The sequence below is a fragment of the Lolium perenne genome, chromosome 7, assembly GCF_019359855.2.
Source record: "Lolium perenne isolate Kyuss_39 chromosome 7, Kyuss_2.0, whole genome shotgun sequence".
In the NCBI taxonomy this organism is placed as follows: domain Eukaryota; kingdom Viridiplantae; phylum Streptophyta; class Magnoliopsida; order Poales; family Poaceae; genus Lolium; species Lolium perenne.
In genome coordinates this window covers 37,061,341-37,081,997 of record NC_067250.2, presented here as the reverse complement: position 1 = coordinate 37,081,997, position 20,657 = coordinate 37,061,341, and the positions used below count along the sequence as shown (strand labels likewise).

General features: G+C 44.2%; 1 protein-coding gene across 3 annotated transcripts; it reads right to left on the bottom strand.

The window, feature by feature from the left end:
- Positions 1–9,437: 9,437 nt before the first annotated feature.
- Positions 9,438–17,654, bottom strand: LOC127317800 (uncharacterized). 3 transcript variants are annotated; one of them, XM_051348390.2, is made up of 11 exons: positions 17,298–17,654; positions 16,549–16,592; positions 15,741–15,867; positions 15,221–15,329; positions 14,058–14,569; positions 13,012–13,324; positions 12,488–12,734; positions 12,233–12,337; positions 12,027–12,125; positions 10,202–10,648; positions 9,438–9,930 (listed from the first exon to the last, which is right to left on the bottom strand). In XM_051348390.2, exons 1-11 carry the CDS (start codon positions 17,500–17,502, stop codon positions 9,586–9,588), a joined length of 2,553 nt encoding a protein of 850 aa, XP_051204350.1. In that variant the 5' UTR covers positions 17,503–17,654; the 3' UTR covers positions 9,438–9,585. The 3 variants fall into 3 exon arrangements, with proteins under 3 accessions (XP_051204350.1, XP_051204352.1, XP_051204351.1); XM_051348392.2 differs by having other exon boundaries at positions 15,753–15,867; XM_051348391.2 differs by having other exon boundaries at positions 12,027–12,122; positions 17,298–17,653.
- Positions 17,655–20,657: the final 3,003 nt, after the last annotated feature.

The following is a 20,657-nucleotide window of genomic DNA, read 5'->3' as shown; positions in this document are numbered from 1 at the left end:
CAACCAACTCCATCATCATTACCTTCATTTGGTTAACGATGGATGACTCCAATTTCTTGAGGTCATCCAACGTAGCCATCGTGCTATCGATGGGAGATGATGGAGCGGGTGGCTCAAGGGAAGGTGACCCATTCACAACCGTCTCTTGTTCGGCCATTTCTTAGGCGGTAAAGCCCGAGCAAGAAAACCTTGCTCTGATACGACTTGAATGGATCGTAGCGAACAAGAGGGGGGTGAATGGACGCTACGTCAAGTTTTAGTATTTTTTCAATTTTAGCGGTGCGGAAGGTAAAGGTGAAACCTTTAGTGGTGTCAGTGTTCCTACAATGATGCTAGACAAGTGCAACAAGCAAAGGAACAATCAAGATAGTAAAAGTAAGGAGCGGGACAACCGGATGGCGCGGAGACGAGGCGAGGTTTGTTTCCCGCAGTTCCTCTCACAAAAGAGAGTACATCTGCGTTGAGGAGGTGCTAGCCTCACACAAGAGGCTAGGCGGCCACACCACGAAGGAAGGCCTCGCCTTCTTCCTCGAGAGAGCTCCACAAAGGGGCTCCCCCTTCTCCACTATGGCACCGGTCGAGGCGGTGATTCCTTCACAAGGTTGGGGCAAGCTCCATGATGTCTACGCACGCTTCTATTCCTGTAGACAGTGTTGGGCCTCCAAGAGCATAGGTTTGTAGAACAGCAGCAAGTTTCGCTTAAGTGAATCACCCAAGGTTTATCGAACTCAGGGAGGAAGAGGTCAAAGATATCCCTCTCAAGCAACCTTGCAATCACGATACAAGAAGTCTCTTGTGTCCCCAACACACCTAATACACTTGTCAGATGTATAGGTGCACTAGTTCGGCGAAGAGATAGTGAAATACAAGTGGTATGGATGAATATGAGTGGTAATAGCAATATGAAATAAATATGGCAGCAAGCAAACATGTAGCAGAACTTGTTGGAAACGGTGTTTCAATGTTCGGAAACAAGGCCTAGGGATCATACTTTCACTAGTGGACACTCTCAGCATTGCAATCATAAAGGAATATAAATAAGCACTTCACTATGCTATTCTGAATTACTCTCTGGCAAGATAACGAACACTAATTCATCATGTAGGCAAACCTTAAAGATGTATTCCCAAGTACTAATAAACACCCCCACGCTGTCACTGTGAGCATTTATAGGAGGTACTAACACACCACAATTTCATAGAGACATCCAACTCAAATCATAACTCAGTGAACAAGTATTCTGTGAAATATAGCCTAAGAGACCCACACGGTGCACACACTGTCACCTTTACACACGTGGGACAAGGAGTCTCCGGAGATCACATAAGTAAAATCCACTTGAATAGCATAACGACATCTAGATTACAAAGCTCATCATATGGATCTCAATCATGTAAAGCAGCTCATGAGATCATTGTATTGAAGTACATGGGAGAGAGATTAACCACATAGCTACCGGTACAGCCCTTAGCCTCGATGGAGAACTACTCCCTCCTCATGGGAGACAGCAGCGGTGATGAAGATGGCGGTGGTGTCGATGGAGATGCCTTCCGGGGGCACTTCCCCATCCCGGCGGCGTGCCGGAACAGAGACTTCTGTCCCCCAGATCTTGGCTTCGCGATGGCGGCGGCTCTGGAAGGTTTCTCGTACCGTGGCTTATTCGTATCGAAGATTTAGGTCAGGGAGGCTTATATAGGCGAAGAGTCGGAGTCGGAAGGGCCACGGTGGAGCCACACACCAGGGGCGCCCCCCCCCCTTGGCCGCGCCGCCACCATGTGTGGGGCCCACCTGGCTCTCCTCTGGCCCCTCTTCGGTGCTCTGGAAGCTTCCTTGAAATATAAGATACTGGGCGTTGATTTTGTCCAATTCCGAGAATATTTCCTTACTAGGATTTCTGAAACCAAAAACAGCAGAAAACAGGAACTGGCACTTCGGCATCTCGTTAATAGGTTAGTTCCGGAAAATGCATCAAAACGATATAAAGTGTGAACAAAACATGTAGGTATTGTCATAAATCAAGCATGGAACATCAGAAATTATAGATACGTTGGAGACGTATCAGCATCCCCAAGCTTAGTTCCTACTCGTCCTCGAGTAGGTAAACGATAACAAAGATAATTTCTGAAGTGACATGCTACTAACATAATCTTGATCCAATAATGATGTAAAGCATATGAACTGAGATCAAATCACTCAAAGCAAATGTCTATATTGATATAAGAGATGATAATGCAAGAGTTAAACAAGCTAGAAGTTTTCATGAACTATTGCTTCAAAGACATGAAACCGTACAAAGTTCATTAAAGATGTGTTAAGTATTCAGCGTAGAAGTTCTATCCTTCATTCCAAGCATCAAGTAAATTTTCACAACATAAGAAGGATTCAGTCAAGTAAACATAAACATGAACGTCATGAATCAACTGTTTCGAAGTCTACTCAACCGGTGAGCGCAAGCATTTGGTATTAGCACCAGGATGTTATGGCATAAAGAACGTTAATGGGGGTTTGGAAGGCCAAATGGAAGAAAGTCTTACAAAGCTATAATTGATCATTAGACAAGAGGAAGTCTTATGATCGAAGCTATGCAAGGAGTAGTGATTGCCATGCAACGGATGCACATAGAGCTATATGTGTATGAAAGCTCTCCAATGGAACTAGTGGGGGTGCATCCAACTTGGTTGCTCACGAAGACCTAGAGCACTTTTGAGGAAGCTCATCATTGGAATATACAACCCAAGTTCTATAGTGTAAATTTCCCACATAGTTATACTAGTAAAACATGAAAACTCTCTCATATGGAGTGTAGGTGCTAAACATGAGCACAAATGATGACTATGAATAATGCAGGTGCTAAAACATGAGCACAAGTGTGGATAAAAGATAGTAATGTTGCCCCCCTTTTTTCTTTCTCTTTTTTTTCTTTTTTTTTTCTTTTTCTTTTTCTTTTCTATTTTTTTCTTTCTTTTCTTTTTCTCTTTTTGATGGCCTCCATGGCTCTTTTCACTTTTAGGGGCAACATCCTAATATGACAACACACTTTTTGGTACAAATAACTCATAATGAATAAAACATGATGTATAAAACTGTATGCCTCTGCCAGTGTAGCAGGATGTGCAATGATCTAGCGTAACATGGGTAAACCACACATCAGCTGTATAGGATCATGCAAAGCAATATATAAATAACAAATGACAACATGTAATGTAATGTAAAATGGAAGTTGCATGGCAATATATTTCGGAACAGCTATGGAAATGCTGTGGTAGGTATGGTGGCTGTTTTCAGGAAGATGTATGGCTTATGTGTAGGAGAACAAGAGAAAGTCCTCCCACGGGTTTGGATGTACTGGCGAAGTATGCACAATTCTCAATGTGAGCAAAAGGCAATGCACAGTACCGAAGAGGCTAGCAAATTTGGATGGTGGAAGTGCCAAAAACCGTAGCTTAACATTAGTCAAAAAGAACTCACAAGCTTATTGCAAACATCTAGCAGGTTCAACATTAAGAGCATGATTAAAATTTACTCCAAGGAGGGCCGTTCACGGTGGCACAAGTACCCCGCTAGCTCCCTCGACCTTCAGCACACAACTTAGTTATTACGATGAACTCTCAGACATGGAAAGCTATCAAGTCCAACTACACCTTCAACTATTTAAATAGAGTTTGTAGTACGGCACAAGCTTAAAGACAACAATCCACTACTAGTTTTAACTTATTTATCCAGCAAGCCTTACCATCTAACTACCTCAAAACGTTTGCAAAGAATCAAGTTATCAAAGCTCAATGATCTACAAGATTATGCAAGTGTTTCATTATACCACTACCACATGCAACATTTTCTGAACCGACCAAATAACAATGAACGAAGCAGTTTCAACCTTCGCCATGAACATTAAAGCTAAGAACACATGTTTTCATATGAACCAGCGAAGCGTGTCTCTCTCCCACACAAGCATTTATTCAGAGAATGAAAATAACAAAAACAAAAATAAAAGCACACAGACGCTCCAAGTAAAGTACATAAGATGTGACGGAATAAAAATATAGTTTCACTAGAGGTGACCTAATAATTTGTCGATGAAGAAGGGGATGCCTTGGGCATCCCCAAGCTTAGATGCTTGAGTCTTCTTGAAATATGCAGGGATGAACCACGGGGGCATCCCCAAGTTTAGACTTTTCACTCTTCTTGATCATATATCATTCTCCTCTCTTGACCCTTGAAAACTTCCTCCACACCAAACTCGAAACAAACTCATTAGAGGGTTAGTGAATAATCAAAAATTCACATGTTCAGAGGTGACACAATCATTCTTAACACTTTTGGACATTGACCAAAGCTACTGGAAGTTAATGGAACAAAGAAATCCACCCAACACAGCAAAAGAGGCAATGCGAAATAAAAGGCAGAATCTGTCAAAACAGAACAGTCCGTAAAGACGAATTTTTCTGGGGCACTAAACTTGCTCATATGAGAAAACTCCAAACTAATGAAAGTTGCGTACATATCTGAGGATCACGCACGTAAATTGGCAGATTTTCCTGAGTTACCTACAGAGAACCCTGCCCAAATTCGTGACAGCAAGAAATCTGTTTCTGCGCAGTAATCCAAATCTAGTATCAACCCTACTATCAAAGACTTCACTTGGCACAACAATGCAATCAAATAAAGATAAGGAGAGGTTGCTACAGTAGTAACAACTTCCAAGACTCAAATATAAAACAAAATTGCTGTAGTAAAATAAAAACATGGGTTATCTCCCAAGAAGTGCTTTCTTTATAGCCATTAAGATGGGCTCAGCAATTTTAATGATGCACTCGCAAGAAATAAGAGTTAAAGCAAAAGAGAGCATCAAAAAGCAAATTCAAAACACATTTAAGCCTAACCCACTTCCTATGAAAAGGAATCTTGTAAATAAACAAATTCATGAAGAGCAAAGTGACAAGCATAGGAAGATAAAACAAGTGTAACTTCAAAAATTTCAGCATATAGAGAGGTGTTTTAGTAACATGAAAATTTCTACAACCATATTTTCCTCTCTCATAAAGATTTTCAGTAGCATCATGAACAAACTCAACAATATAACTATCACACGAAACATTCTTATCATGAGCTACATGCATAAAAGTATCATTACTCTCCACATAAGCATAATCAATTTTATTAGTAATAGTGGGAGCAAATTCAACAAAGTAGCTATCATTATTATTCTCATCATCAAATATAGGAGGCATATTGTAATCCTAATTAAACTTATCCTCCATAGTAGGCGGCACCAAAAGACCACTATCATTATAATCATCATAAATAGGAGGCAAAGTATCATCAAAGAAAATTTTCTCCTCAATGCTTGGGGGGGCTAAAAATATCATGCTCATCAAAACCAGCTTCCCCAAGCTTAGAACTTTCTATATCATTAGCAACAATGGTGTTCAAAGCATTCATACTAATATCATTGCTACTAGCATGCAAATAAGGTTCCATAGGTTTTTTAATTTTCGCATCAAACAATCCATGTCTTAACTCAGGAAATAGCTTAAAAAGCTCACTGTTACTTTCCATTATGCCTAACTAGTGAAAAACAAGAAACAAAAAGATGCAATTGCAGGATCTAAAGGAAATAGCTTCGAGCACTTACAACGGCGCCAGAAAATAACTTAGTTACATGGGACCGGAGTGTGAGTGCCTTTTACCTTTCCTCCCCGGCAACGGCGCCAGAAAATAGCTTGATGTCTACGCACGCTTCTATTCCTGTAGACAGTGTTGGGCCTCCAAGAGCAGAGGTTTGTAGAACAGCAGCAAGTTTCCCTTAAGTGAATCACCCAAGGTTTATCGAACTCAGGGAGGAAGAGGTCAAAGATATCCCTCTCAAGCAACCCTGCAATCATGATACAAGAAGTCTCTTGTGTCCCCAACACACCTAATACACTTGTCAGATGTATAGGTGCACTAGTTCGGCGAAGAGATAGTGAAATACAAGTGGTATGGATGAATATGAGTGGTAATAGCAATCTGAGATAAATATGGCAGCAAGCAAACATGTAGCAGAACTTGTTGGAAACGGTGTTTCAATGTTCGGAAACAAGGCCTAGGGATCATACTTTCACTAGTGGACACTCTCAACATTGCAATCATAAAGGAATATAAATAAGCACTTCACTATGCATTCTGAATTACTCTCTGGCAAGATAACGAACACTAATTCATCATGTAGGCAAACCTTAAAGATGTATTCCCAAGTACTAATAAACACCCCACGCTGTCACTGTGAGCATTTATAGGAGGTACTAACACACCACAATTTCATAGAGACATCCAACTCAAATCATAACTCAGTGAACAAGTATTATGTGAAATATAGCCTAAGAGACCCACACGGTGCACACACTGTCACCTTTACACACGTGGGACAAGGAGTCTCCGGAGATCACATAAGTAAAATCCACTTGAATAGCATAACGACATCTAGATTACAAAGATCATCATATGGATCTCAATCATGTAAAGCAGCTCATGAGATCATTGTATTGAAGTACATGGGAGAGAGATTAACCACATAGCTACCGGTACAGCCCTTAGCCTCGATGGAGAACTACTCCCTCCTCATGGGAGACAGCAGCGGTGATGAAGATGGCGGTGGTGTCGATGGAGATGCCTTCCGGGGGCACTTCCCCGTCCCGGCGGCGTGCCGGAACAACTTCTGTCCCCCAGATCTTGGCTTCGCGATGGCGGCGGCTCTGGAAGGTTTCTCGTACCGTGGCTTATTCGTATCGAAGATTTAGGTCAGGGAGGCTTATATAGGCGAAGAGTCGGAGTCGGAAGGGCCACGGTGGAGCCACACACCAGGGGGGCGCCCCCCCTTGGCCGCGCCGCCACCATGTGTGGGGCCCACCTGGCTCTCCTCTGGCCCCTCTTCGGTGCTCTGGAAGCTTCCTTGAAATATAAGATACTGGGCGTTGATTTCGTCCAATTCCGAGAATATTTCCTTACTAGGATTTCTGAAACCAAAAACAGCAGAAAACAGGAACTGGCACTTCGGCATCTCGTTAATAGGTTAGTTCCGTAAAATGCATCAAAATGATATAAAGTGTGAACAAAACATGTAGGTATTGTCATAAATCAAGCATGGAACATCAGAAATTATAGATACGTTGGAGACGTATCACTCCACACCACAAGGAGGCTCCCAACAACCTATGGAGCTAGTACAACACCAAGCTAGCCTCCATAGGTGCACTTTCTCCAAGATCCCACCATAGGAACCCTAACACCAAGATCCACTAAGGAATAGCAAGTATTAGTGAAATCTCTCTTGGTAGAACTATAGATCGGGGTCTCCTCCACCACCCCTCAAAATTTGGGCAAGATTGGTTGGATGGTTGGGGAGATCCTCAAGGTTTAAGCTCTGCAACAATGGAGGAGAGAGAGAGAAGAGATAAAAACGAGTTGGGGAAGAAGGGCCCTTTAAATAGGCCCTCCCAAATCCAACCGTTATGTCTAGTTTTTACCTAAGCGGTACTACCACTTTGGGTAAGCGGTACTACCGCTCTGAGTTCGAAATCCCACAGATCTTGTCCACGTGGACACAGAGCGGTACTACCGCTCGAGGTACCGCAATGGGGTCCAAACCTTACTGGATCCAAAGCGGTACCACAGCGGTACTGCTGCATCGCCGTAACTAGTTACGGTATTTTGAGCGGCACCGTGGCGGTACTACCGCTTGCAAGCGGTACTACCGCTCCAGATACCGCAGAGGTACCGTAACTCGTATTGTGGGTCAAATCCAGCAGAACTTCGAGCCGAGCGGCATGTAGGCGGTACGATGGGGTAGCGGTACTACATCACATGGTACCGGTAGTACCGGCCTGACAAAAACTGTTTTTCTCCCCTTTTTCTCTCCAACCATGTCACCTCACGATACACACACAAAACCAGAAAACCTATAAGCTACGCTTCAGTCCTCCGATCTTGACGTGTCCAGCGAGGTCACTGTGCACTTGCAAATCTAACAAAGATACTCAAAGCACACGGTGAGATTATTTAAGCGTTGTCATCAAACACACAAAACCCGGGGTTTAGACTTTTCTCTTTCAACTACCAGATATAGACTGATGGATAACTGGAAGCGGACGAGCTATCTTTGTTTGCGGGTAGGTAGGCCTTTCTGTTCTTCAGTATTACCAAGATATATAACAAGCTATCTAAGTGGGTGGTTTAGTTTTATGATTAACATTGAGTGCTAAGTAATATTTCTAGCCATGGTCGAAGAAGTTGCATTTTCTTGATGTGAACCTTCACTGGATAATCACGTTAATGGTTCCATTTTTTTTTTTTTTTTTTGAGAGAAACTTTAATGGATCCACCTAATCTAGGTCAACCTTCAGAATTGAGAGCTTTTGCTTTTGTTTCCCTTTTAAAACTGTCAACTTGCCAGTATATGCCAGGAAATTAAGGAGCTTAGTGGGAATTTCTCTATTATTAAATTTTCTTTTGTAGCGCGTCGAGCTAATGAAGCAGCCCATTTTTATGCTAAGAGAGAGAAGGTGCTTGTGGATTAATTTCACACCACCATTCTTAGTTGATATCCTTTCAAAGGATTGTAAAGCTCCTTATCTTCCAAAAAAAAACGCTTAACTTGCACCTAAACTCAACCGTGCGATCCTGCTTTTGCTCGAAGCGCTTGTCTTTGTTTCTAATTTACAGGGATTTCTCCCAGAGAGCAGCAACCACACGAGGACAGGAAGGGAGCTCTACAACAACACCAAGAATGTATACGACGCCTCGGCGTCGCTGTTGTAGGCACCAACCAAAGGCCGAGGCCAAGCTTTCGCCTAGAGCTCCTCCACATCCTCGTGAATAGCCCTGCGGGGTAGATCGAAATGGTCCAATGGACACTTGGTGGAGGACTGGTGGACCTCGGCCTTTGGATCTCATAAGATGGATTGTTCATAATAATTCAGGGGTACTGTAAACACGGAATAGATTTCACAAAAATGCGGTGGCCTCCTACCATATTAAAGGGCTCTCGGTGTAAAAAAGAGTAAATAAAGTTAACAATACATGTTCAATTTTATCGTCCGAATTCATACGCAAGACCTAGCTAGATTGTTGTGCCCCATGGCCCATGGGTGTTGTTTCACAGTTCTAATAAAACTACTCGTGTCCAAAAAAAAACATAGCAGGACCTCATCTTACACATGTGTATTGTATGTTTGCTGCTCAATTTCCCAACCCGTTAAATAAATTAAGAAAAGAACAAAAAGAGCAATGCTCAACCCCTGTGCTCTTTCAAGAATTTAGATCAATGAATAGCTAGCAATCAGTATCATTCATATCATACCACCCCACAGGAGATAATGATTTCACATGGGAAAACATAAAAGCAGTTCACAAGGGATACTGATTTCCCACAGGAGATAATGATTTCACATGGGAGAACAGAAAAGCTAACAAAACTTGTTAAACCATAAAATAGATCAGACAGAGCTGCACTAAAAAGCAGTAGTGGTTCCTGTTAAGAGGAGCCAATTGTTGTTACATTAAAGGCTCTTGTGACCCCCTAATTACAGATAATTTAAAAAACCTTCTCTAGAAGCTGGGCTGTCTCCAATTCATATGACCAAGCTGTTGTTGCTGATAAGCCCCCACTTGGGGGCCTGGTGCAGCTACACCAACTCCAACATTGGGACCAATGGCAGATGGGACCTGTTGATGCACCATTGGATGCGGACTTACAATTGAGGGAGGCTGCTGAGGATGGTACATGCCTGGAAACTGTGCGTGAGAGGATTGAGCTGTAGCACTAAAAGATGCATTCCCAGGATTCGGCATATAAGCACCAGGTGTTGCTTGACCTGATAAGTTATAATATGGGGGGCACTGCAAAGTTGGAATCTCCCTAGGAGTCTGAATCCAGATATCAGATGCCTCTACCTGTTAAAGATGCCCAAATTGTCAAATCAAGGAAATACTTCCTCCTATCCCTTTTAACTCGGATTTAGTACAGCTTTATACTAAATTTGCGTCAATTAAAAGGAAACAGAGGTAGGCTGTAAGAATATTTTGTGAGAGCCAATTTCCTAAATACATCAAAAGGAAACCATTGACATCTATCTATACCCCCAAAACAAGCAGAACTTTTTACAGGCAGAAAACATAGTTCTAATTCATATAAAATTTCATACTCGACATTCAAAATTTGTACCTGTGGGGTTTGTGCATAGATGTTGTTATCCTTGTACTTCATCCGATTGACATCATCAACACCAACTCCAGTGCCAATAACACCAGGAGAACTAAGTGCATAACCAGCTGGATGAGTGTAGTTTCCATAACCAGAAGGGTTACCACCAGCAGGGACTGGTTTATACTGTGAAACTCCATACTTGACTTGTCCTGCGGTTAAATGTGAGCCTCCACTAGGCATCTGAAGATAATTATTTCCATTTGCCGCGTAAGGGACATTTGCTGAATAGTTTGGCATAGCCATGGGTGGGAAGTATGCTGGTGGAGAATAGAGAGGATGGCGATATGGCATGAAATTCGGATAATGCTGCACATGGATTGGAGGGTACATCTGTGCTGCTTGTTGCTGGGACATATGTTGCTGTTGTGAAGAGATTGCAATATGTTGCTGCTGTGAACTAAGGGCCTACAAAAGCAAAACAGACGAAGAGTACAATGAGATAATAGTACTTGCCATTAAGACAACGTTTAATCTAAATTGTTGCCACAGGTCGGTGAAGTGAAAGCAAAATTTACTTCAGGAAAAGACCGCAAAAGGAGGTAAAAGCTTAAGTTCACAATCCTGTCTGTGAGAGCAGGTTAAAATTAAGTAAAAACCAAGCAGGTGCAAGAAAAATCCCCACCTGACAAACACCCAGGCGACAATATAGAACAAAGTAAAGACTTGTAAAAAACTTGGCTGCAGGGTTTTCTTGACCCATGATAGGGGAGTGTCACTGGCTTAGCTAGGGTTTTCTACCCTTCCCAGAAGACACACACCCACTACGACCCTGTTTAGATTGAGTGTAAACTTTGTGTTCTCCCCAGTATTTAGTTCAAGTGTGAGCTAAATACCGGTGGCCACACAAAAATTACATATATTCCGAACAGGCCCTAAACAGATCAAGGGGGAAACAAGGGCAAGGAAGACAGAATGGTGACCTGCTGGTTACTATCCATAATGTTTCAGATATGCTGCTGCTCGAGGCACCTTTCTAATAATTACCTGACTTTGAGTCACTGAAATGTGGAGCCCACCAGATGCGGGACCCAGCTTTCAATGCCCCAAAGTCAGGACAGGTAAAGTCAGAGGATCCAGTTCGGTTGGCAAGATTAAAGCCAATATGAACAGAGCAAGCTTGCACTGTTGACTCAGGCTGGATCAATAGTTTACAAAGAACTAAACGAGTTCACTAGACGCGAGAGCAGATCAGAGTGGAATATGGCTAAAGTTGACTTGTTTGCAGCCAGCCCAACCATAATTAGTATGACTTGGGCACGAACATAAGTCTAACTGGTACTAGTAGGTGCTAAGTAAAAGTAATGGTCCTTTGCAAAGAAAGGTAAGGTAAGTTAGTCCGGGAAACCAGGTTAAGTTAGTTAAGTAAACTATATGGATGTAAGTCTGGATCAATTATTAGCCATCCCATCCATAATCAGCATGGTTGTAAGTCAAAACACCAAGGGGAGTCTAAATGGTACTACCTCCGTTTCAAGGAATAAGGCGCACGCGCATTTCAAGACGAACTTTGACCATAGAAATTGAGCAACAAAATCTTGATTATATTATATGTAATTAGTATCGTTGGATTCGCATTAAAAAGCACTTTTTAGTGATATTAATTTCATACAAAAAATCTTTATCTATTCGAAGTAATTCTTGGTCAAACAAAAAACACGTAAAACGAGGGCGCCTTATTCTTTGAAACGGAGGTAGTAGGTGCCAAGTACAAGTAATGATCATTTGCAGGGAAAGTTAAGTTAGTCTTGGAAACAGGTAAGTTAGTGAAGTAAAATTTTGCTACCTCAGATGCCGAAGGAACTTGTGAATGCACATTAGATTCTGTCATCCTGAACACTTGAGCAGCATTATCTGCTTCTGGATTAACCGAAGCGTAATCCTGCTTTCGAGAGAGAGGGCGGCAGGCATGTCAGTATCAAGGTATAGCATTTGTTTCAGTTTCTGTCCACAGGGAGACCCAAGGTCAGCTGAACTGGATTGCAAATTTACCTGAGAAGAGGAAGCCAACATTTGTGGGTGTACATTAGGCTCCACCAGCCCGTATAATTGCGCCTCATTATTAGGATGCATATTAGGATCTCCATGACCATATGCCTAGAAAAAGAAAATGTCACAGTTATCGACTAAATTCAACACTTCGTCTCAAAATCACACAGAAATAAATGGCAGAAAATAAAACTTCAATCATCTTGGCAGCAGTGAAATAAAATAGCAATGTTTATGTACTCTTCCTAATTGACTTACAGAAAAAGCAGTCAAACTAGAGGTGCTTTGGATATTATGGTCATCTGCTACACCAAGTGGAGTATCACTCTGAACTAAGCCCAGTCCATCATCATCCTCAACTTCTTGACCATTCATCTGTTCACTATCCTCAGATGGTGGTAAGGAAACCTCTGCTGATGATGTGGATACAGTTTGCTCATCCACTTCATCATGTTCAGAACCGAATGCATCCTCTTCAACAGCCAGTTCAACAGGTTCTTGTACACTGCAAGTAACAAACAATAAGATAATGGTCTATTACGAAACTCGCATCATAAGATATCGTAATTTACAGCTATCATTTGGAAAAGCACTAGAGCATTCATAGCTTTACCATGCAAATAGTAACAAAACCATCCTGAACTAACTGCAGCATATAGTACAGCTCAATTCAATAAACAAGTGCTTTTAAGGTAACAGCTGGACAGTATTTATCTATAAGTAAAATTTCATTGATACTGGCAAGTGTCATCGCTTTTTATAATTGGCAAAGGTTCACCTACTGTTCTGGTTGTTGGGGTTCTGGAGAAGATGAGGTCGGTAACTGGTCTGAATCAAACCCAGGAGTGAAACTGCCAAATCTTAATCTTGTCTGCTCATACTCTGGCACACGGAGATGATCTGGGATGATCACATGTTCCATCTCGTGCACGTTAGAATGAGAAGTTTTGTCACACGAGCTGTTCACATCCAGAACCTTGGCATTTTCAGGGTTACTATCTAAAGGAGATACTGCATCTGTTACACTGTTGTCAGCATCATTGGTGGAAGACTTATTTGTCGATTTTGGCTTCCACTGCTTAGCTGGTCGTATGGCTGCAGAAAGTAAGAAAATGAGATCTACAGTGATAAAAAAAAAGAGTAATGCATCCAATAACATTTCATTTTTAAGCTTGTAAAAAAATAGACTAAATTATTAATGAACATGGTATATAGCTTGCTTTTTTCCTAAAAATAAGACAAATAGTGATTTCCAAAAGGTAAAATCTAGAAAATTACAGCTAGCCTGAATTTTTTGTGCGCAAGACACTTGTGTGAAAACATATAACTGGACACTGTAATTTAGCAGAATAACAAGTTTTCTACTAAACACGGCATATATCTTGCTTCTTTCTAAAAATAAGACAAGTAGTAATTTCCAAAAGGTAAAATCTAGAAAATTACAGCTAGCCTGAATTTTTTGCGCACAAGACACTTGCGTGAATACATATAACTGGACACTATGTGTAACTTAGTAGAACAAACAGTAGATACTAGTTTACCATTAAGTAAACCAAACTGAAACTTCAAAAACAATTATACGTGGAATTGGCTATATACAGTATGTAAAACAGGTTTTGTTTATCCATCAACGGTGAGGTACACCACTAGCTTTTATTACCTGTTCATGTAAATCTAGACATAAATTTTGCTGTTCACTAGTTACAAAGATTGTACACATAACTTGTTAGTGAAAAGAAAAATGTACTCCATTCTCTTGTATATGTGCTTTGGAGTTGCACACACTTACTCAGGAAACACATAATATGATCATCACTGGGAATATTACCTTTTATGTTGCCAGCAGGACCCTGGTTATACTTGTTGGTGTTTTGGTTACCAAAAGATCTACCAGCAGACCTGCCACGAGATACTGTGTCTAATGCAGGTCTCTGATTGGGTTGAGTGTTTCTAGACACAAATGCTGGGCGATGACCAGAAGGGCCAGCTGAAGCAAAATTCCCCCTTTGAATATTTGCAGGATAAGAACCATTTGGTGCATGAAACTGCGAGCCTGGACGACCAGAATACTGCCTCGGAGCATTAGCTACACCAGCTTCGCGTCGATTAGGTCCGACAGATCCTCCAGTAGCTTTGTAGTTGGGTGAAGAATGAGCAGGATCAGAATTTGGATGCTGGTGCTCATTCTGAGTGTTCTTCAAATATGGCCTTGCATGCCTGTGATAAGTACCCTGAGCCCCCCTGCTCATCTGAAGCACGTTCTTTGCAGTTTGATGTGTGATCTGACCTTCTGAGTTTGTAGCTGGAGGGTGATTTCGATCAGATTGAACTACAACCCCACTAGAGAAAAAAAATCCACAGTAAGCAAAGTAGTACAGATGCAAACAGGAAAAACAACTAATGATTACAAATTACGGTGTGTGCACCAGCTAGTGTTTTAGGGGTTGGGGGAGGAGGACTATATCGATTTCATAAAGTATTTCATTTCTGCCTCTAAAACAATGGTACTACATTAGTTAATGTACCCAAAAAAAAAATCTTTGTAAAGCCAACTGCAGTAATCACAACTTTATAACCATTCAAGTGTCAAGATACAAAGATAAGTCAACCTACACACGTATCAACTATCAAGTATCCAAGTGTATATACAAACAAATGCAGTTCAATATAGCATCAGTCAAAATAACACCGAGTGACTGATAGATTTCATTACCCTAGAATAGTGTTTTATTTTTTATTGCTATCAATTTACAAATGACGTTCAAATGATGTGGAACAATTCAGCACCGACTGGTGAACAAAATAAGTAAAATAATGAATATATGAACTGCGATCTGAACGGTGAGGACCCAAATGTAAGCAGATAGCCTTGCAGAAACCCTCAAACAGAGTCTGGTTTATGCTGATGTTTCTGAACACCAATATATAGTAACTGGTTGTAGAAAACGGGAAAGAAAAGTAATTTCATAAGAAACATAAACGCAATCATACCTCCTATCAGAGCCTGGCATATATGTTGAACCTTTGTGTCCTAGCTCTGATCTGTTCTCCATGGAACCATGTCTGTTGTCCCTCACTACCCGAAATTCTCGACTAGGGCCTGCATCAAGTCATGTGTCAACAATGAGGGAAAGACTATGGAACAAATGCAGTCATGCTGCTAATACAATACCAAAGTACAAATGAACAAAAAAAAGGAATTCATAATTATTCAAACAAGTGGAATGGAGCCTTGGTAGCAACCAGAAAATAGAATATGCTTCATATCAACCAAATGGGTGCCTCTAATAAAGGGTCATGAAAAGTAGTGAGTCTTTAATATCTGCTCAATCAAAATCTACACAAAATTGTCTTTTGCTATGGCACCATTATCCAAGTGAACCAACTGTTAACAACTAAGTATGTAAGAGCAGTTAAACCACGCAAAAAGATTAAAAGAAAACTGTTCAAAGTAAATGAAGCACATCTCTGACCCTGATGTAAGATAAGTGCTGGCTTTCAGCTATATTACCATATGCCTGACCTTGATTGTGAGCTCTTCTTTGATCAATCTCAACCCTTTGAGTGTGTGGCCTTGTCCCTTGAGAACCGTGCTCACCTTGTGCTGAGGTCTGAGCAAAACTCTTCTGGCCAGCACTCTGAAGAAGTAACACAGACACTTCAGCAACAAGAAATAGCCGGAGTACAAATGCACTTTGAAGTTAAACTTAAACACTGAGTTTCCAATATAACAGTGGATAAAACAGCATGCATAAAACTTTCTGAAGTAGCGATCAAAGTTTGAAGTGTGGTAGAAGGCAAAACAATATAGGCTCTCAAGTAGCCATCAAAGTTTCAAGTGTTTAGGCTACAAAAAGGAGAGCAAATATAAAAGGGAAAAGAGGCCTAAATTATAATGCATAATGCCATAATGGCAATGAGGTGCTCTATAGGTTATTTCAACCATGAAAGATCGCTCATAAAGGGAAAAGAGAAGCACGGCAGCAGCAAAAGCAATGAGTTATATGTGTAGAAACTATGGGCAGTGTCTTAATGTTTCTCCTCTTGTGCTTTAGCCTAGTGTTTCATATCGCATCTTCTATTTTGTTGGCACCTCAGGAATTTAAAAACCTAGCACTTTCTTTGCGCCATTAGCCTTTCATTGCATTGGAAAATTAAGTGTAAAGATTATTAAGGCATGGCAACCATGAAGGTACGAGAAGTTTGTTATGAAGTGAATGGGTTACTGCAAAGAGCAGTTCATTGTAGATATCATTATTGTGTTATTCAAGCTTCATTTAACATCACGTCGAAATATTGAAAAGAAGGGAAACACATACCTCTCTTTTCTTGTCCTTTTTCCGTTTCACCTCATGAAATGGATCTGCGGATGCATACATTAGGAGAGTCACTACCACGAATAGAATTGATTACATACAGTAACATAATTCATCTATAGACTGGATAAATAGTAGATATGTTGAATGCCACATTCCAGTGATATCACCATAACTTGCATCACAAATACTCCCTCCGTCTCATGAAACATGTCATACCTTAGTCTAGATTTAGTGGTTTACCAAGAAATACAAAGCCCTAATCACTAACCCAACTCGGATGATAAACAATCCACTCCAACCTGACCTTATACACAGATATACATCTAGTAAAGTCAATCTAGCCAGCTCAGATCAACATAATTCATCTATAGACTGGATAAATTTTCCTCGTTTCAGTGGTTGGTAGATTTAGTGGTTTACCAAGCAATACAAAGCCCTAATCATCACTAATCTAACTAGGATAAACAATCCACTCTAACCTGACCTTATACACAGATATACATCTAGTAATAAAGTCAATCTAGCCAGCTCAGATCAAACTCCAAGTCACTGGTAGGAAACCGCAACAGATCGATTGAGCTCCAAAACCCTAGCCGCCCCCAACCAGAATCCTGCGCGCCCCCGCAAACTACACTAAACAAAAAACGGCCGTACCTGCCGAATGCGAGCCGGACAGACGAACGGCCGAAACCCTAGGTTTGAGCGCGTGGGGCCGAGATCGAAGCGAACAGATCGGGGAGGCGGCGTACCTTGGTTGAGAAGCTTCTGCGCCGTCTCGTTGGGGTCCATGTTGGAGTCGCGGAGGGCGTCGAGGATGTCGGCGTCGGAGTGCTCGCCGACGACCTCCTTGATGGACTGGATGGTGGAGTCGATCGCAGTCATCGGCGGGCGCGCCGCCTTGTCGGAGGGGCGGGCCCCGCTGGCGCTGCCGCCGCTGTCGCCGCCACCAGCCATGGCCGCGGGGGAGATGGGCGAACGCTACGGCGGAGGCGCGGGTCACGGCGGTGGCTTCGATCGGCGCCGGAATCGCATCAAACGACGCGCGCCCCTGGGTTTGGGTCTGGGTTTTGGTCGGGGGCGGGGGTGGGTGGTTGGGGCCGGCTGCGGCTGGGCTGGGTGCTTCAAAAGGAAACAAACGGTGGTAGACGCGATATTTATTAAATAAAATTGACTTGTTGGAAATTAATAAAGGAGGTTGGGTTTGCGCGAGGGGTGGGCTCCGTGCACGAGTTTTACGGCGGAGGCGGCGACCGGCAACCACGCACATGGACCTATCTACCCTTCCCACCAGACTGCGGTATTTTGAACTTAGGGCATCTCCAACATGGCCACGCAAACGGGGATGTTGAGCCACCATACGCGTCCGCTCGAACCGAAAATATGTCTGGTGGGCGACGCATAGTGACCGGACCATCCGTAGCGACGCAAACATTGTTCAAATGTGCGCCAGGTTTGCGTTTATGTGGACGCTGCACGAACGCAGCGGTCGTTCGCTCGGTCCTCGCACGGGTCCGCCTGGCAGGGACACAGATGCTTCGTCTTCCGCGGCATTACTTACGAGCGGCGCGCTGCAGCTTTTTCAGGGCTGTGTTAATGGCGCGACTCGGCTTCCACGAAATGCGCTGCTGGGCGGCGTCGCAGTGGCAGAACATTGAAGGCGAGATGGCGTCCGAGCCACTTAAAGAACGTTGCCGGCACCCATTTCCCCAACCACATCATTGCCAGAGCCCACACTATCCACCCGATCGACGCCATGGGGAAGAAATGTTGGCCGTTCCGTAAGACCAAGAACGACCATGAGGCTAGCGGCTCGCGGTCCGGCAAGAAGCCACGGGTCGGGCGATACGTCTGCGTCGAGCTCGCGCGCCGCCTTTCGGAGGGAAACCGGCCGGTGCCATGGCCGGACACAAACCTGCCTGGAGGGGGCTAGTACCTCAACTCCAGGCGCGTGCCCCCCCCCCCCCCGTGTCGCGCGACGGCCGAGAGCGCCGGGACGAGGTGCGCCGCCGCCGAGCGATCTTGTCGTCGGATCTCCGGGAAGATCCGGCGTACGCTCTCAACTCCTACAACTGGGTCTCGTTCGGGACGTGGGAGTTCGACGCGCGCCGCCGCGCTGGCTACCTCGGCGACATCGAGTACTTCGACCAGGAGATCGCCGCGGAAGAAGAGGAGAACAACCAGGAGGACGCAGACGAGGACGAGGACGAGCACGCGGAGTGCGCAGACTACGGCCACGACGACGGCGGGCCAGCGTGGGATCCGGAGACCCAGCCGTCGGACATTACCGAGGAGGAGGCCATTGCCATGGCACTGGCCAACAGCGAGCTCGACGAGCTCAACGAGCTCGCTTTGTGGGATGGGCTCGCAATCCAGCTCCGCGAGTCCGCGCTCGCGCATGGGAGGCCGGCGACTCATTCGGCCATGCCGACGCGTTCGACCGCGCTCCAGCTGCTGCTCCGGCCTGGGATATGTGGCCACCTTCACCACAGCCTCATGCGCAGGCGACGGCCTGGCCGTAGTTGACGTAGCCTGCCCTACCTCCTCCACCGCCGGCGTACCAGATTCCATGGCCGGCGCCGGAGTTCATCGACCTCATCAGCGACGACGACCAGTAGGCAGTACCTAGTTTTACCACGCCTTTATGGTCTTTTATGTTTTTTATTTATGTAAATTATGACTTTGATGAATGGGAAAAAATTATACTTCGTGCCGCTTGATCCACCCACAACCCAAATGGACGCGCGGTCGATTTTGACCATTTGGGACGACACAAACGGACGCGATGTGTCTGTTTAGGCGTCCGAAATGCGTCGTCCCGCCTTAGGGCATCTTCAACGGGGCGACATATTTGAAACGCATAAATTATCCGCACGCATCCGTTTGCGTTTGGCGGACGCAAAAATGACCGTTTTTGTCCGCGCGTTCGTTTGCGCCTGGGGTGCCTCCAGCGGCCCGACGCATTTGCGCGTCGGCGTGAATTGAGATGTTTCAAAACAACAGGCGACGGGTGCACGCCAGAGCCTACCCCGACTGAGATCTTGTTCTCCAGCGCGGCGAGGACCGAGCGCACGGCATGTACTGCGGTGCGGCGGCGGTGCAGCGGCGGGTGGGGTTGGGGTGGTGGCGTCGCACTAGGGCAGCAAAGAATGGAAAAAGAAGCAAATCGAAGCGGTCAATTTCGTTGTCCCTGACGTGCGGGACCGGGTAAGAAAAGGAGGACGCTCAGCGCGACCGCGCAACGTCCGCGGAGACGCAAACCTGACGCATATTTGGGCCAGGTTTGTGTCGCTGTGGATGGCCCGGTCACTTTGCATCGCCCTGCTGGAGCAGGGTCCAGACGCATTTTTGGTCCCCGCAGATGCAAACGGACGCCCCGTTGGAGATGCCCTTAGAGCATGTCTAGGAGTGCCTGTAAAGAACGAAACCCGTAAAATAACCGCCAGGATATGGGTTTCGGCCCATCCGCGGCGTTTTTAGTACCCGTAAATGAGCAGAACTGTAAAAAAATTAACGGGTCGGAAGAAAATCCCCTCGCGGACCTGTACTACTACGGGCTGGCAACCCAAACTGAACGACGACCTGGACCTATACGCGCGGTAGGGCGCGCGGAAGTTTCAGGCTTCCAAGGACACAGAGACGATGCTGCTCATCCTCGCCATTAAAGAGCTTGAAGGCCGAGCCAAGCTGCTAGATCAAAGGACCGGGTCAACGATGGGTCACCTTTGCATCCTGCGCAGCCGCGCCATCGGCCACACCAGCCTGATGCAAGATTATTTTACCGAGGTACCGACCTATCCTCCCCGCCTCTTCCGTAGAAGATATTGAATGCGTAGGAATTTGTTCGAGACAATAGTAAAAGATTGCGAGACGAACTCGAACTATTTCAAACAACGTAGAAACGCGGCCGGCACCAAGGGATTTAGTGCAGATCAAAATATCTCGGATGCCATTCATGTTCTCGCCTACGGCATCCCCGCCAACTATACCGACGAGTACCTTCGCATTGGCCAATCTACAACCACGGAGGTTGTGCGTAAGTTTGTCAGGATGGTGATCCGGTTGTATGGTGAGACATACCTCCGAGCTCCTAACGAGCAAGATACAAAGAG

What these genes read in the sequence shown, in the direction of transcription:
- LOC127317800 (XM_051348390.2), bottom strand. Translation starts at nt 17,502, where the DNA reads ATGGCTGGTGGCGGCGACAGCGGCGGCAGCGCCAGCGGGGCCCGCCCC. An exon ending in CAATCAAGGTCAGGCATATG is followed by an intron (nt 15,330 to 15,740) that starts GTAATATAGCTG and finishes GACTTGATGCAG; the next exon opens with GCCCTAGTCGAGAATTTCGG. An exon ending in AAGTTCCTTCGGCATCTGAG is followed by an intron (nt 10,649 to 12,026) that starts GTAGCAAAATTT and finishes TTGCTTTTGTAG; the next exon opens with GCCCTTAGTTCACAGCAGCA.